Source organism: Lampris incognitus, chromosome 5 (assembly GCF_029633865.1).
Source record: "Lampris incognitus isolate fLamInc1 chromosome 5, fLamInc1.hap2, whole genome shotgun sequence".
Lineage (NCBI taxonomy): Eukaryota > Metazoa > Chordata > Actinopteri > Lampriformes > Lampridae > Lampris > Lampris incognitus.
The window spans coordinates 13,731,325-13,749,359 of NC_079215.1; the positions used below are offsets into that span (position 1 = coordinate 13,731,325).

At 43.2% G+C, this 18,035-nt stretch overlaps 1 protein-coding gene across 3 annotated transcripts in view; it reads right to left on the bottom strand.

Moving 5' to 3' along the window:
- Positions 1-18,035, bottom strand: part of ednraa (endothelin receptor type Aa) — a 28,344-nt gene continuing 10,309 nt past the window's right edge. Inside the window, exons 1-8 of one of the 3 annotated variants that reach the window (XM_056279999.1) lie at positions 11,398-11,627; positions 9,638-10,195; positions 6,799-6,926; positions 4,603-4,801; positions 3,069-3,221; positions 2,560-2,693; positions 2,203-2,311; positions 1-1,765 (exon numbers count right to left, since the gene is read on the bottom strand). In XM_056279999.1, coding sequence (XP_056135974.1) covers positions 1,628-1,765; positions 2,203-2,311; positions 2,560-2,693; positions 3,069-3,221; positions 4,603-4,801; positions 6,799-6,926; positions 9,638-10,147 — 1,371 coding nt within the window. In that variant the 5' untranslated portion in view covers positions 10,148-10,195; positions 11,398-11,627 and the 3' untranslated portion in view covers positions 1-1,627. Of the gene's footprint in view, positions 1,766-2,202; positions 2,312-2,559; positions 2,694-3,068; positions 3,222-4,602; positions 4,802-6,798; positions 6,927-9,637; positions 10,196-11,296; positions 11,628-18,035 lie in introns of those variants that run through there. The other 2 variants (XM_056279998.1, XM_056280000.1) reach the window with 2 other exon arrangements.

Consider the following 18,035-nt stretch of genomic DNA (forward strand, 5'->3'; position numbering starts at 1 on the left):
TTGATTTATTGCAACAAGCAGCAGTACTTTAATGAAGGTAATGTTGTAAGTGGATGAATTCATATACATGGGAATACAGTTTTTAATAGATATGATCATCTTCAGTGAATATTGATGGAATACTATGGTATTGATATGATCAATATGAAATGAGAGAAGCCTTGTGTTTTGCACAGACTTATTCTATACACGGTGAGCAAAACACTCCTTAAGAAGGGCAAATCATTACACACAAGTGCGCACACACACACACACACACACACACACACATAACACACACAGGATCACATATCACATGTGTGAGGCTGCAAGGTCCATTGGTCATTGGTTAATATTTCCAATCTAACTACTCAAGATCCTATGAAGTGTCTAAAACTTCCCCACCTGTCATACAAGTACTGACTGTCCACATACCATAATAACCAATATCAAAATAGTACACTTTATAAAAGTGGATATACAATATAGCTTTTATGAGACAAGCATACTTCAAATAACGCCGTTAAAGCTGCTGATAACTAATGATTTCTAAATGTCTGTAAAATTCACAGTGTTGTATGAATTAACTCTCCATTGGTTTGTTTTGGTAAATTAGACCATTTCCATCCAGCCCCACTGACCTCAATATAATGTAAATTATATATGTGTGTGTATATTGGTTCCTTAACATATCTGTGCACATCCTGACATGCAGTCTGACGCAGCTCTGAAATCTTTGACCTCTAAGTTTGCAGACATGAAGACTGGAGGTTAGTCTGAATGCTGTTGTTCTCAAACAGAGATTGTGTGTTTGGCTGTCGAGGCTATAAACAAGCGTGTTTTGTTTAAAAGCACGTGTTTCTGTCCTCCTGTAAGAATGAATGGCAAATTGATATGTGCAGCTATTTTTGAAAGTTTCTGTTATGCAACAGGAGTGAATCACTGACCTACATGGCAAAGTAATTCTGAAAATGAAAAAAAATAAAGGTAATCTACCCATATCACAGAGAACCGATACAAGCTCAGTGAGTATGAGTAATCCACTGTACAACCACTAACATTAGCATGTTGGATGGGAAATGAAAAGCTGGCGAGGCAGCAGCACACGCGTTTCCTGTTCTCTACTTGCGTGGGCAGACTCCTGGGGATGCACCAAACACTCCTCCCTCCTCATCCCTTCTGACAGTGAACAGTCTGCTTTTCCTTCCCCCTGGCTTTGTGTCCATCCCAGTTGTGTTGCCCTCTATAAGAATAGCACAGTTGGAAACTGATTTAGCATAATTTATAGTCAAAGTTCAGCTGTATCCTGTTCTCCTCTCACCCACTGCCCCTCTCCTTCCTCTTCTCTCACGGTACTGCATCACTCCTCTTGGGCATGGGAAACAGGAGGAATATACTTTGGCAAGGGTGACCCATCAAGAGACTGGGGTGACTCCAAAGTCCACTGTCCTCCATTTCATTTTGCACAGCCACACCATCCAGGCTCATACGTAGCTCCAGTTGTCCTATGATACATGTAGTATATGGTTCATGAAAGAGTATATTTTTGATAATTTTTTGTGGTTAGCATTGGATCCTATTCCATTTTTAGTGCTGGGTGCTGTGACAGCTCATTGTCCATAGAGGAAATACTTCAGGGTTGTAGCGGTCAGTCACTGTCTTTTCGGAGGCTGCGGTCAGTGAGGAGGTTGTTGGCCTCAGGGCTTTTACACTGGATACTGGTTCCATTCAAGGGTCCGATGCTGGTTACTTGGTTGTTTGAGTAGCACCAGCAGCACAGACAAGACTGGGGGTGGAACAAGTTGAAAAAAAAAGAAAAGAAAAAGAAGACAGGAAACATTTACACAACAGGAAATTTTTAAAAGCTTTGCTTGCAAAGTTTTCCCAGATACCCCCCACCCCCACCCCACCCCACCCCAACTCTCCCCCACTACGCAGTGCTGAGACATTGCTTATCTCTGGCTCAGGTCCCTTTGAGACCTCGGCCAATAACATGAGTACATAAATCACCGGGCTGCTTTACATTTGCCTTATGGAATGTCTTTGCAACCGTTGTTTCCAAGTTGCTGAGAATAAGTTGATTTTTTATGTTTCACTGCCTTACTGATTATATACATGGGTATACTGTGTATGATAATAACTTCTATGACTACAAAGCGTGTGTGTGTGGGGGGGGGGCATGCAAATCTTTGTCAGTCTGTTATATATAGAAAGTTACCACACCTTGAAGCAGTTTTTGAACTTCTTGCTGACAAAATAGAGGATGATAGGGTTTATGCAGGAGTTGACCGTTGCAAGGTTGATGCTGAGGTAATCCAAGACCAACAGGAAACTGAAAGCAGACAGAGGATCCATTATTTGTTGTTTCACCACTGATTGCAGCTTTGTTTCAACATTTTTGGCTGCAAGTTGTATTTCAAAAACTTTGAGATTCAACACCTCTGGTATAAATTAAGTTGTGTCCTCAACAATCAGACTGTGTATACTAACGCTGAGCACAAGTTGTCTACACGCCTCTAAGTCAGTTCTCTCAATCCAAGGTTAAACTTTCCTTTCTTACGCCCTGGAACTGTTACTCACTTGAGTAGGTCACAGCGATCCACGTCGTTCTGATAATAGACCATCTTCTTGAGAATCCTGCTTAAGTGCAGTGGGAACCAGCAGAGGGCAAAGATTAGGACAAGACAGAAAACTGCCTTGGCCACCTCCCTTCTCTGAGAACAGAAACAACAGATTACATGCTGATGTTAGAGAGGATCTGAGGCCTTGTGGAACAAGGGAAGACAGAACTGAACTAACACTGCTAACCAAGCTGAGCTGAATACATAACACGGAAAGTGCCGCTATTCCATAAGAGAAATGGCAAGGAGTCAAATGCAAATCATTAAGGCTTCACAAGCTTTTGCAGAAAGGGTTGTCATAAGGGCAAAGGTGTCACTGTAACAAATGCCTGACGTGATAAAGACATTTAAACAACCAGTTGATGTTTACTTATTTATCTGATATAACAATCTAGTTCCTTGTTTTTTCAGTCGACAGGATCACGTATGACACTTAATGGCCTGTTTTGCCATTGTTAGCTGTCTAACCTGTTTGAGGTGCTCACTGAGGGCAATGCGGAGGCTGCCGTTCCTGTGGTTCAGCATCTCACAGGTCATCAGAGTGTAGAAGATAGCCGTGCAGATCAGCGGGACACAAAAGTAAAATCCAAATAGCCACCAGTCCTTTATACCCTTATAGTACTGCAGAGAGAGAGAGAGAGAGAGAGAGAGAGAGAGAGAGAGAGAGAGAGAGAGAGAGAGAGAGAGAGAGAGAGAGAGAGAGAGAGAGAGAGAGAGAGAGAGAGAGAGAGAGAGAGAGAGAGAGAGAGAGAGAGAGAGAGAGAGAGAGAGAGAGAGAGAGAGAGAAAGTTTGATAAACAGCAAATTTACCAGGACAAATAACGTGAAGGTAGCAAAGCTGGTCATTACAGTGAGCAACTCATTACAAGAGGGTCACAGGCCTAATCACTAACACCATGACAAGAATGTGTGACTACGTGCTTGAGCTAGACCTAAACTCATACATGATGTGCACTGAATCTTCCAATTCATTTTGTTTGTCAGAGTGCATGTAGGCAGTTTGCAGTACATGTAAAGTTCAAGTGTGTAAAGTTACACCTCTTTCTTATATTGCATATAATCTAGTCAATTTTGTGCATCAAAGTTATATAAAAAATACATTTTAAACATACAATTTGCATACACAACAGAACTAGAACCATGTGCATACAAATTAATCCAATCAAGTATTCCATGAAAAAAAAATAGTAGTGATTGCATTTGTCAAGAAGTTTATGCACAACCATACACTCAGGCTGGACATTTTTAAAAAAAAATGTTTCTGAATGGGAACATTTTAACTGTTGTCTGCCGTATGACAAGGCTGTGTTAAAATCATGCTTCGTCAGTCATGGGGAAACCACATAATTAATTGTTCCAGTATTATATGCTATTATAAAAGATAGCCCTAGCTTTTCTTCTTTGCATATGGATTACATACACACGTGGCTCAGTGTGAGACCACAATATATCAGGCCTCAATAATTGCACTTCTGGTCTGCAGTCAATTATATTCTCTGTATGTGAAATATGGCTGCAATCTTCAGATTTATCCAGGGCCAAAGAATAGAGAGACAGGCTTTTTTTCTGGAAGATAAAGTGACTACATTTTTATATTTAGTTTGGGTAATCCAAAAATTTTAAATGAATGGTAACTCAAACCCAGCAATGAAAAATTAGGGCGATGAAATGTTGTCATATACTCACATGCCAACAGGAAAGAATAGGCATTGAATAGTCGACTACGCATTGTGAGAAAGTAACCTCCAACCTAACGGCATATGATTTTAAAGTTATCAAAATAGTCAACTTACAGTATCACTTCCAGTAAAGCTGGATAATTTTCTATCTGAGCGTCTATTAGTGTATGGTCTCATTTTCATTTTATCTCAATTTTTCGGTACCCTGACACAGTGTGAGTGCATGGAACATCTTGGCCTGCAGAAAAGCAAAACAACGGGGCCCAAAAGTGCTTAACTGTAGTTTTCTCAGCCCAGAAGCTAAATGAAAGATCATACCGTACCATCATAAAGTCACTTTTAGGATTGAGCATGCAGGTGCGTATGGTCTCATTGCGGTAGGTGAAGCTGACGATGTCAAAGCCAATGGCCTCTGGCACGGCCAGAATAAGGGACAGCAACCAGATAGAGACGATCTCTATGGCTGTAAATGGAGGGATGCCTACACCTTGGACTCTGCTCCATGATGCAACCGCTCTGTACCTACAACACAGACACACACACACATGAAAACAAACCTAGAATGCCCAGCTTACAAAGCGATCAATAACTTAAGTAGCTTTCAGTCTGTATTTCTGTCATTCATAAATATATGAAAATATAAATATAAGATGTTTTTTTTAATTTTCATATTCTTTTTTTTTGTCTCTGACTGCATTCACAGTATAAAACAAACAACACTGTTTGTGCATGGCAGCGCACCAAATACAACAAACTGCAGTCAATAAGAAAAAGAAAATGTGAAAAAAAATGTTAAGATTTAATGACGGGAGATGATCAATTGTTTATTTTAAAAATCTAATATTAATATATTTTTTTTTGTGAGGCCTCCAAACAAACTGGCCCATATTGGCAGAGGGGTCTGTCTGTTGGCTTGTGTTTCCCATGCTCTGAATACTTGTTTGCTTGTTTGTTTCATTAATAGAAACCACTTGTCGAAATGTTTTAGTAAAATCCTGCATCAAGATTTCATGGCAAAAACAATATATTTTTCATGACACATTTGAATTTCTCTGTCGAACAACATGGCGGCATTTATATTTTACCAAGTAGTAATGTATCCACCTTTTACCCATCCTCCAACTTTGAAAGGAGACACAGCAGACTGAAGTGCTTACTTATGGATATGCTGTACACGTCCTGGAAACAAATTCAGAGCATCTGCTCTTAAAACATAACCCCGCCATCGTCGTAATCTGGCTTCGCCGTGTCCTTTGGGGCCTCATGTGTCACTCATTACTATGGGGCAAATTTGCGCGGACAGACCCATGGGAATTTTTAACCCTGAAGTTTGACTCAGAGGCCAGTGTAGAACCTGGGTAACCCCTGAATTTAGACACCGATTGGCTAACGCTGACGTCTTCGCCGGAAGGAATTACAAAACCCCCATCATGCTTTGCGGCCGCTCGTCAGCTAAACTTGAGGGCTAAAAAATTCCGTTGGTCTGTACGCGCAAATTCGCCTATAGTAATGATTCATACAGCTCATTTACATAGTGCTGTGCGTCTGCTGCTCGTTCAGAGCAAGCTTGCTAACAGGCTAACATGTTTAATTTGATCCAAACAACAAATCGCCCATGAACCAGTCGTTTTTTCTCCAAACAGAAAGAAAAAGCGGATAAACCGCCTCTCGGCAAGAGCGCTTCGCTACCCAACGACTATGGACATCCGGTGCCGTGACGTCATATCCGCAAGCTAAGCTAACATATAGTGTCTTTGGCTTCGCTTGAAATGAAATGGGGGAGAAATATCACCACTTTATCTAAGGTATGTCTCGCCACACTCACAATCTCATAATTGTCATAAGGTGGAAGAGAAAATCGAAACGTGTTGCCTTTTTTTTTTCTTCCGAATCCAACTTAAGACAACCCTTCCTCCCAGTGCTGATAAAGAGATGCCAGTTCTCCAGATAGACAGAAAAAAGGCCCCGTGTTAGTCACGGTAGTAGTCATCAAAATTGACTTGTTTGCCAAAGAATTGTCTGCCTTTGCGAATGTTGTCCAGCTGTGCGTGCCTTTAAAACTTGGCACCATGACATCACTGGGTCCCAACGTAAACATGGCGTTGTATGGAACTAATTAAATCCTGTGGGTTTACGGGACACTTAGCCTCAGATAAGGGGCCTTGGCTGTTCACATGCAGCTCTCAGACAGTATGGTATGACCAGACACATAATGTGTGAGAAAAGGCATCATTAGAGAGAGCACCAATGGCTTTGGTTTGCCTTGTTCAATCAGAAATCACAAATACATTTATTTATTTGTTTTGTTTTTCTTTAGAGTTCAAGATTCAATACTTTATTGCCATGTCACTTAGCTGTTAGGGATCTCCCTCAGTGTGCTCATGACAGAACAACAAGCATACACACAACATATGGGACCAGTGGGACCAGTGTAAAGTTCAGCCATACCAGTGCATGATAAGGCTACTGAGCAGACTTGATGGAATAGTAAAGGGGGAAGGGAGTGTAATGGCACAGACCTGTCCACGCTGAGAGCACACAAGTTCAGGACGGTGATGCCGACGGACGCTTTCTGCAGGAAGGGTACCAGCTTGCACAGACACAGGCCGAAGACGTTGTAGTCAAATGGCCAGCGTATGACCAGCAGCTGGCAGGAGAACAAACACAAGGTCATTGTCAAATGAGCAATCGCCTCAAAGCAATTTGATGACTTTGGCTACACGATTTTTTTCAGCATCAAACATGTCCGGTCTGGTAATGTGTCATCATAGATGGTCACTGAGTTAATGTTCTGATGTGGAAGATGTGGAAATAAGGGATTTTTGATGGACTCTGTTTTTCATTGGAACTCTTCCACACGTTTTCCTTTGTTCGCCTACTTTCCCGTCCAACATTTCTGTATATCTGGTTATTGACAGACATTTGCAGCCCCGTCATTTTAGCCTTCTACCAAACAGGTCCACTCAGGTGTGCATGGTGAGGGCTGCCTCTCACTAAAGTCAGGAAGTAGAGGCAGACCTCATGGAAAAAAAGTGCTTGACATACTCTTCTTCACTGAAAAAAAGAAGGACAAGCTTATCAAGGCATTTTATCTTGTTTTATGTCTTATAATGCTTATTTCAAGGTAGTGCGAGTAAAAAACGTTACTAATTTCTGGATTGTCAGACTTGTTATAAGGAATTTTCACTTATCAAGAAACTGTTAAAACAAGAAATATGATTAAAGAAAATCTTTCTTTTTACTTTTTTTTGGAGTGAATGTCTTGAAACAAGTCTTATTATCATGAAACGAGCTCACTTTCTTGAAATAAACGATGGTTTATCTGGGCAAAGCAATGTCTTGAAATAAGCATATGAGACTTTAAATGAGATATAAAAAAAAAACTTGATGAGTGCGTCTTTTTTGCAGTGTTGACCACATCTGACAAATGGACCTTTTTAGATTGCTGGCTTGGGTTGTTTTTCTTTCTTTCTTTTTTTTTAATACTTTAATTTGAGGTTTTTGTCAATGCTTCTATTGACTTGAACCATTTTTTTAAACTTGTTTTTTGACTCTATGATAAACATTTTATTGTCTTAGAACTTCAGCTTCGTTGGGTCTAGTTTGGATGTGTGTGTCGAAAGCTTCACCTGGTTTTACCAACGGCTTACGAGGCGCAAAAGCAGCCATGCTCTTTTGTTTGGTGAACGTGGCCTGCGACGTGACATCCTTGACACATATTTGAAGCAATTTCACAGCAAAACCCACATCAAACAGAACGCACATCTGTCCTAAAGCAGACCACATGAGAATCGTCAGCTAATATAATAAAGCTCTTAATTAAAAACTTACACCCTTTTAACGTAAGCTCGCGATCTAACAGCCACCGCCACCACAACCCTTTACACCCTAGCTTCCCATAGGAAAACAAGTCATGGTTCTGTGGCTCAACCCTTTGGTTTTTTTCCCCCCTACATCACAGTCAGGGCATCCTTCTGCAGACAGGATTTAGTGTGGGCTGGCTGTAGAAATGTGTGTGGGTTATCCTAAAAGTCTTTCACAGCTGAGGCCAAAGGAAGCACTTCGCCGGTGTATCCTGGCTTTGTATTGTTTACATGGCCGGTTCCGTTTAATCATCAAGAGCAAAGCGAGAAAGAGAAGGAAAAGGAGCCTGTGGTGAGGTTTTTAGGTCGCATGTGTGCAAGTAGCAGACTAATTTTGGAAATATTGTTTGGCCCCAAAGGATGTGAACCAGGGGCTTCAACAAGGGGCTTCTGCAGTGACCCACACACACACACACACACACACACACATCATTAGGGGCTTGAGTTGCACAGTGTCAGACAGAGCGCTGGGTTTACATTGCAAAGTGATATGTGCAGACACAGTGTGATTTTAAAAACTCCACTTTGTAACCTTCCAGGGAGGCTTTCTGATTTTTCTTCAATCAATGGACATTTTGTACTGTACTGTACTGGACTGTACTGAAAAGATCATGTCAACTGATTTTTACCAATACTGCAATTATCCACTATTATTGTAGGAAACATAGCATGATTTATATCTGTAAATAAACACACAAAAGAGAATCTCAAAAGTTTTTGTCCGACAAAATCCGTCATGTCTAATGGGGGATCAAATTGCACACGCTCGGCAAATGATTTATCAATTGTAAAGCACAGTGTACTGTGTTGAGATTAGCATTCACTAAAGCTTCTAGATAAGGGTCAGTGACTAATGTCTGCAGGTCTGCACAAGGCCACGGGTACGTGTGACTATAGCCTGATTCCTGTGTTTACTTAAGCCCGCCATATCCCTGCTTCTCTCATCGCTAAACTCCATGCACTATGGGAGATAAAGGCCAACCGATAAACTCTTTCCTCTACACTGCAAAAAAAGGCCTGTATAACTAGCCATGCAATTTTGCATTGAGTCAGATGTTTCCAAAAAAAATATCCTCCAAGAAGGGTGATTGGTGATTGTAATCTAATTACAAGAATTTTCTTGAACCAAGCAACCTTATCTTGATATGAATGTAGTGATCCGACTTATTATTAAGAAATTAACCCTTGATTTTAGCTCAATTCAATAAAATCAAACTTATGCACTGTAACAAATAGGCTCAATGATCTCACCTCATTAGCAGATATGTTTTTCATTTGAGTTAAGATTTTAGGGCACCCTATTGCACTCACTCTTTCACATCTCTTGTGTTTCACTGAAATTCTCAATGTCTTCTTCTCTACCGCTGTATATCAATAATTGCATTAGTTTCTCTCCAGTTGGGTCATGAAAATCTTGCTTTGAGTACCATTTTGATATCCCTCCCCTAAGTAAGAACACTGATGTGTATTGTAACAGGCAATGAAACATCTGTACCTTGTATACGGTGATGGGTATATCGATCATAATGTAGATGAGGTCTCCCAGTGCAAGGCTGGCAATGAGGGCATTAGGCCCATTCCTCATGCACTTGTTCTGGTATATAATCCTCAGCAGGGTGGCATTACCAACCAGGCCCACCACAAACACTACGATGGAGATCACTGTGTTGATGTACTTGAAGTAATCCTTGATAGAGGTGGCGCTAATGCATGGTGGGGGTGGTACCAGCCTTTTTATGATTGTGGTATTTCCAGATCCAAGTCCTGTTTCCAAGTATCTGGCACTGGACTGTGTGGCCTCCGCGTGGAGGTTGGTGGGGCCAAGTTCCAGGCTGGGGCTGCTGGTGCTGTGGAAGCCCGGTGACTGAAGGGTGGAGTGGAGAAGAAAGCCTGGGAGAGAGTCCTCCTCTGCCTCGGTAGTGTTTATCTGGCACATTCCTCTGGCCACCATACAGGCCATTAGGACCAACACATGTACGACTGGGGTGCCCATTATAGAACACATTCCCTGCTTTGATTTCGCTGATTGGAAGATTTCGGTCCCAGTGTATCACTGGTGAGAGATAAAAACACATAAAGATAGAAACTTTGACAACAAACTATAGACAATAACACCCTTTAACCCCACCCCACCCCTCCAGCCCAACACCCCTTTTATATTGTTTCTGCATTTTGTCTCCACTTGAAACCTAGCCAAAGCAGAATATGTCAGCACCAAGAAAGTTTGACAGCGCTGCTGTCCCGCTCAAACTGCTCTGAGGAACTTAAACAACTTCCTTTAGACTTCAAAAAGGTTTTGCCAAGGGGGCACAGATGGGGGATGCCAAGACTAGTTAGAGTCAGACGGCGGGGATAATAAGGCGTCGTCAGCATAGTGCATACGCTATCTCCGCGGCTCTCAGTCTCCTGGTTGAAGTAACCAGCGCCACCTTTGTGCTAATGCGATTGTGGCCAGGGAACACGGCTTTATGCCTTCTCATGTTGTTTTGACAATGAGCCCCTTGCGTGGCTATTCCACAGAATGGTTTCCCCAGCACGCATTCCCCCTCTGTTTCTGATTTAAAAGGGCTCAGATGAGCGGTCAGAAAACAAAGACTTGTTTTAAACATGAAAAGGATCGCTTTGGGTCTGGTCTCCAGTCATTGCACAATGCCACCATCTAGAATTAAAATCAACTGGACGCCCCCCCCCCCTCCCGCAAACAAACAAACAAACAACCAAACTCCCCCCTCACTGTGTCGACTGCAGAAATACCTAGGATCTCTTGTTTTCTCTGCTGTGCGCTTAATTCTGCGTTAAGAAATCGGTTTGATTATAGATAATTACACCGTTACACATCTACTTGACGTCGTTGAACACGGGAAAAACAACAACTTCTATATTAGATTAGTTGTTCATTTCACAATACTTCAGGTAGATAAGTTTTAAGCGGTGGAGCCCTTTTCATCACATCCCATCACGGCACAGGCAACCCTTATAGCCAAGAGTTCTTCCTGTTCAAAGTCCCAGCTGTCACTAAGTACACAAAGAACTATTTAGCAGCCAGCCCTTCAAGTAGCATCACAGTTTAGCATCAGCACAGCACTGCTGGGATCTGTGACAGCATGCAAACTGATCTATCCATAAATAATAAATACGTTTGGTTTTCACCTACCGCTCCTAAAATGTCTGCCTGGCCCCCTTGGAAACCGTCAGGCAAACTTTCGGCTGAAGCCCCCAGACATCTGTATCACATCACATGAGTAATTAACGCACTATCAAAGTCGCGGCGTATCCCACTTGGTTTGAGCAACGTGCCCGTCTGCTCTGAGGTGCCTTCACATTATGGCTCAGGGTTTCCTGTGGAGAGTTTGCCGTGCGTTATGAGTGAGTGTGCGCAAATGTGTGTTGTGAGTTTTTATGCATGTGTGTGTGTGTACGCCGCTGTGTGTCAGAGCAGAAGTGAAACACTTTGACTGGGTGGGATAGTAAATCTCCACCTCCCTTTGGTAACAGACTGGGCCCCCTTTGGAAACATCAGCCCCCACTCCCCTCTCTCCCTCTCCCTCTCGCTCCCTCTCTCTCTCTCTCTCTCTCTCTCTCTCTCTCTCTCTCTCTCTCTCTCTCTCTCTCTCTCTCTCTCTCTCTCTCTCTCTCTCTCTCTCTCTCTCTCTCTCTCTCTCTCTCTCTCTCGCTCCCTCTCTCTCTCTGTGAGAAGCATTGCCTGCTGATAGTCATCTCCTCGGCGCAGCAGCCCAGGAGCAACACACACAGGGACAACGGTAACTGGGAGCCCAGTGCCCCCCCCACCCATCCACACCCCCACCCCCGAGTCAGCCCCTTTTCTCCATATCCCTGCTTCCTCCCTTCTCCATCCTTCTCCGTGTTAGAGTAGGCCTTGTTTTCATTAGGTGCAACTGTTTCCTCATACCAAAGGCGACACTGATCGGATTGAAGGGGGAAGGTACCGGGAAATGGGTGTCCAAGTTATGCGTTGTTTTCGTTTGAACGCTAGAGGATGGAAGAGGCATGGCAGCATAAGTTGGGAGCCCACCATCAGCCAGTCTTTACTTTTCTGCAATAACAATTGAGTTGGTGGCTGAGCTAAACTGCAGTTTACTCGCACGAGCATGTGCACATCCCTCATAATCAAATGTCTTGGCTGTTTGTTAATAGCAATACAGTGGAAGAATATGATAATAATGATGAAATGATAAATTGTTATTATTGTCATAACAATGAGAATGATTGGGCATCTGGGTAGTGTAGCGGTCTATTCCGTTGCCTACCAACACGGGGTTCGCCTGTTCGAATCCCCGTCTTACTTCCGGCTTAGTCGGACATCCCTACAGACCTAATTGGCCGTGTCTGTGGGCCAGGTGGTAAACCGGATGCGGGTGTGTGTCTTGGTCGCTGCACTAGTGCCTCCTCTGGTCGGTCAGGGCGCCTGTTCAGGGGGGAGGGGGAACTGGGGGGGAGGGGGAATAGCGTGATCCTCCCACGCGCTACGTCCCCCTGGCGAAACTCCTCACTTTCAGGTGAAAAGAAGTGGCTGGCGACTCCACATGTATCAGAGGAGGCATGTGGTAGTCTGCAGCCCTCCCTGGATCGGCAGAGGGGGTGGAGCAGCGACTGGGACGGCTCGGAAGAGTGGGGTAATTGGCCGGATACAATTGGGGAGAAAAAAAAGGGGGGGGGGATGAAAAAAAAACCCCCAATGAGAATGATAAAAAGATAGCGTGATGATGATGAAAGAGAAGAAGAAGACTACATTTTGACCGGTCATGCATCTTCTATCACAACACATTTATACAACATCCATCCATCCATCCGTTATCCGAACCGCTTATCCTGCTCTCAGGGTCACGGGGATGCTGGAGCCTATCCCAGCAGTCATTGGGCGGCAGGCGGGGAGACACCCTGGACAGGCCGCCAGGCCATCACAGGGGCATTTATACAACAAAGATTAGAAAAAGAAAAAAATTCCCTTGAGGGATTACAGCTCCCTTGGTCAACACAACATTTCAGCCAAATTCTGCCTGAAAAAGACCAGTCCGGTCAAAAAGTTGATCAGTAAATGCGGGAGGTGTAATTCCCGTGTGGGCAATTCTCTTACCTTTATTATATTCGATCTTCCAGCACTGACTCTCTGACTCAGGTGACAACAAACACACGGCTATTTCATATTGTGTTTACCTTATTTGAACCTCAAACAAATTTCACCAGTGGGCAAAATCTAAGGTAGCGAGTCCGTTTAGCGTTTCATCCTATAAAGTTCAGATTTCTTATACGACCGGTAGAAAAATGACAACACGCTGGACAGATTGAATAAGTGCGTCTTCCCGGTGTGTATAGAATAACAAGTGGATGGACAGCGGTTTGCAGAAGGTCTACACGAGGGCAGACGGTTCAGCGTCGAGGGATGAGAGTGCTTCTCCATCAGTGTCCATTATGGACTCCAAATCCATAGACCAAATGGGCCCTCTATCATTACGGACTCTGAGAGCAGGAAGAGAGCTCTCAGCGGGACAGCGGGTTTCCCTCTCAGGGCCAAACAGCTGAGACAGCAGCTCCCTACACGAAGAAGAACAGTCATAACTCAGTAAGCTCCCTACACGAAGAACAGCCGTAACTCAGTCAGCTCCCTACACGAAGAAGAACAGCCATAACTTAGTCAGCTCCCTACACGAAGGAGGACAGTCATAACTCAAGTCAGCTCCATACACGAAGAAGAACAGCCATAACCCAGTCAACTCCCTACATGAAGAACAGCCATAACTCAGTCAGCTCCCTGCACGAAGGAGAACAGCCATAACTCAGTCAGCTCCCTACACGAAGAACAGCCATAACCCAGTCAACTCCCTACACGAAGAACAACCATAACTCAGTCAGCTCCCTACATGAAGGTGAACAGCCATAATCCAGTCAACTCCCTACATGAAGAACAGGCATAACTCAGTCAACTCCCTACACAAAGAACAGTCATAACTCAGTCAGCTCCCTACACGAAGAACAGCCATAACTCAGTCAGCTCCCTACACGAAGAACAGCCATAACTCAGTCAGCTCCCTACACGAAGAAGAACAGCCATAACCCAGTCAACTCCCTACACGAAGAACAGCCATAACTCAGTCAGCTCCCTACACGAAGAAGAACAGCCATAACTCAGTCAACTCCCTACATGAAGAACAGCCATAACTCAGTCAGCTCCCTACACGAAGAACAGCCATAACTCAGTCAGCTCCCTACACGAAGAACAGCCATAACCCAGTCAACTCCCTACACGAAGAACAGCCATAACTCAGTCAGTTCCCTACACGAAGGAAAACAGCCATAATCCAGTCAACTCCTTACATGAAGAAGAACAGCCATAACTCAGTCAGCTCCCTACACGAAGAACAGCCATAACTCAGTCAGCTCCCTACATGAAGAAGAACAGCCATAACTCAGTCAGCTCCCTACACGAAGAAGAACAGTCATAACTCAGTTAACTCCCTACACGAAGAAGAACAGTCATAACTCAGTCAACTCCCTACACAAAGAAGAACAGCCATAACTCAGTCAACTCCCTACACAAAGAAGAACAGCCATAACTCAGTCAACTCCCTACACAAAGAAGAACAGCCATAACTCAGTCAACTCCCTACACAAAGAAGAACAGCCATAACTCAGTCAACTCCCTACATGAAGAACAGCCATAACTCAGTCATGGAGTTCATACAGTGATCCACTGTATGATCAGTACCTATAAAAACACCCCAGACCAAGTCCAGCGACAAATAAATAGACCGGAGTTGAATGACTGCATGGCTTAAACGTGGGGACTAATGTTCTGAGGCCCGTTCCAGGTTTACAAACACACAAATTACACCAGAGGAATCAAAACAATTCAAACGTTTTTCAAACTTGCTGGCTGAGAGCTAGCCTCAAGTTTGGACATAGATGCGACTTTGCCGTACACACACACATGCATATGTACGTAAACACACACATGCACGCGTGCGCACACACACACACCCACATGCACACGCTTATGTTCATGTGAGCACACACTTACACACACATATTCACACACTTATGCACATGGGAATAGAAACACACATCACACACACACGCATACACACTTATGTTCAAGGGAACAGAAACGCACACACACACACTTATGTACATGTGAACACACACACACACACACACACACACACACACACACACACACACACACACACACATACACCACAGATACACACAAACACAGCCATCCACTGCAGTCCCTTGTGTGTAGTTGTGGTCTTCACACACATTGACTGATTGAGTATTGTCTTGACCAGTAAGTAATAGTGTGTACCAGAGTGTCTGCTAGTAAACGTGTGTGTGTGTGTGTGTGTGTGTGTGTGTGTGTGTGTGTGTGTGTGTGTGTGTGTGTGTGTGTGTGTGTGTGTCTCTGACCGTGTTACTTCTACATGGATTGGGCGGCACATAGAACGTCAGAGAAAGTAAAGTTTTTTTTTTACGATTAAGTCTTTAAGTGTATTGTGCCAATTGTTGAGCATCTATAAATTATAACAGTTACACAAAACGTAACCCCCACAACACCACTGTGCCAAAATAAAGCTGCTTTTTTTCCAGATTTCGCCGGAACTTTGCCGCGTCGTTCCTGACGTGTAGACTTATTGTTCAGGTACTTCGCCTGGTGCGGAATGTGACTTAATTGGGTAATGCCAATATTTACTGCTGTTTAAATTTAAAAGGCTGGTGTTTTCTTTAATTGCAGCCATAAATATATCATGGCTTCTGAATTAGTTATGGTCAACAGTGGCGAATATTTAATTTATTGGAACGTGATTTGCTGACGGGATCCGATTTCTTCCACTCACTTCTTCCCCCCCCCCCCTCCAAAGTCTCCCATGGCTGTTGGCAGCTTCTATGACATTTTAACTTTTGTGTGGGGTGGGGGGGGAGTGGTAAGAGTCTTTGTTAGTAAATCCATTAATATATAAATGATGAAACCTTTACCTGCTCCCAGTTGCTTGGGCTTTCATGTTGTTGTTGTGTTGTTGTTTGGGTCTTAATCAGGTATTAATGCCATTCTGTGTGAACTGGGAGATGGCAGGCTGCCTGGTAATTCATATGCTTGTTCTCTGATGGCATCTGTCGAAGTGTGCTCTCTGCATATTGGTACATACCCTGTGGGAAATTCCAACCCGGCCCCAGACTGAGTGGGATGTAAGCAATTTCTTAACTGGGGCACTTGCTCAAAAAAAAAAAAAGAAGCAAGGATGAGTGTGTGTGTGTGTGTGTGTGTGTGTGTGTGTGTGTGTGTGTGTGTGTGATGGAGAGAAATATAAGATAAGTTTGAGGCCAATTCTACTGTGACAAGCGGTGACATAGTGAGGAGGTTTTAGTGTACTGCCTGCTTTCATTAATGTGGGACATATTTCACACAAACAAAAAGTTACAGTGCCAGAGGAGGAAAAGTAGTGTGAGTTTTGATAGAGGTATTGTTATTATTGTTGTTATTATTTTTTTTTTTTTTGCTGTTTCGTAATAGCCTAATTAGTGATGACACTTGAGTTCGTCTGAAATTAGCCGATATGATATTACCAGACAACTTTAATTGGAAGGAGGGCGGTTCTGTCAGTGAAGGATGAACAGTTAACTGCCAAGGGTTGATGGAAAGGGCCTGCGGAGGAGTAATAATAAAAATAATAATGATAATAATAATAATAATCCATCGATTATCCGAACCGCCTATCCTGCTCTCAGGGTCAGCGGGATGTTGGAGCCGATCCCAGCAGTCATTGGGCGGCAGGCGGGGAGACACCCTGGAGAGGCCGCCAGGCCATCACAGGGCTAATAATAATGATTTTACTTATAGAGCACTTTTCTGTACTACTGCTTAAATTTGTACTTTTTGGAAAGTGTCCCAGGACGTCTTGCATCATGTCATCATGGCCTCTTGTCAGGAAAAGGTGTGATATTAAAGGGTTGAGTGTGACAAATAGGAGATCATCTTATGCTTTGTAATTATGACATATAATTCATACAGTCATGTAAGCATACGTGCATTAATCCATGCACATATGTATGTATGTATGCATATGTATGTCTGTGTGTGTATGTATGTGCTTATGTATGTATGGATGGATGGATGGATGGATGTATTACGTGCATTTTATTTATTTGGATGTGTATATAGTGTAAGTGATGTTATTAAAATCACCTGTTAAACAGGATATTTTAGGAATCACACAGCATGGCTGCTCATTTGCTTAATGCTCTAAGCATTTAAGCAGCAGCAGTAATTACTGCTCAGTAATTTCTGCAGATTTCATTTAATATTAAAGGGTCAACATGGTAATATGTGCCATGTACTGCACTCAACATTCATGTCAATGCAAAAGGCCAGCATTTTGCTTGCAGTCAAGCCCCCCCCCCCCAGTCTCATTCCTAGAGATTTCATCTTTGTGTTTTTATACAAGAAAGTTTTTAATCAGCCTGCAGCATGAATTTGCTACCTAACCTCAACATGTGAATCAGTGCTGAGAAAGAAGTGTACTGCAAAGTTAACTATGCATCTGGTACCACAGTAGATGGCTAAATATAAAGAGGTCAGGGATGAACAGAGAGCGACCCATAGGAGGTCTTTGACAGAGCAGTTATAGCCGACATGCACTCCCGTTTACTATCTGGTACTTGTCTAACATATTCTCAGCTCGCTGATAAGCAGTGGAATCCGAGGCCATCGCATTTTGCCCTCCCGTATCAGACAGCCTATTAATACACCCTCCAAATGCCTGGGAGCTAATTATACATCCACATCTGCCACAGCAGCTTGAACACTCTTTCTTAAGCTCAGCCACCTGAAGAGTGAGTGTGCGTGTGTGTGTATATATATATATACACACACACACACA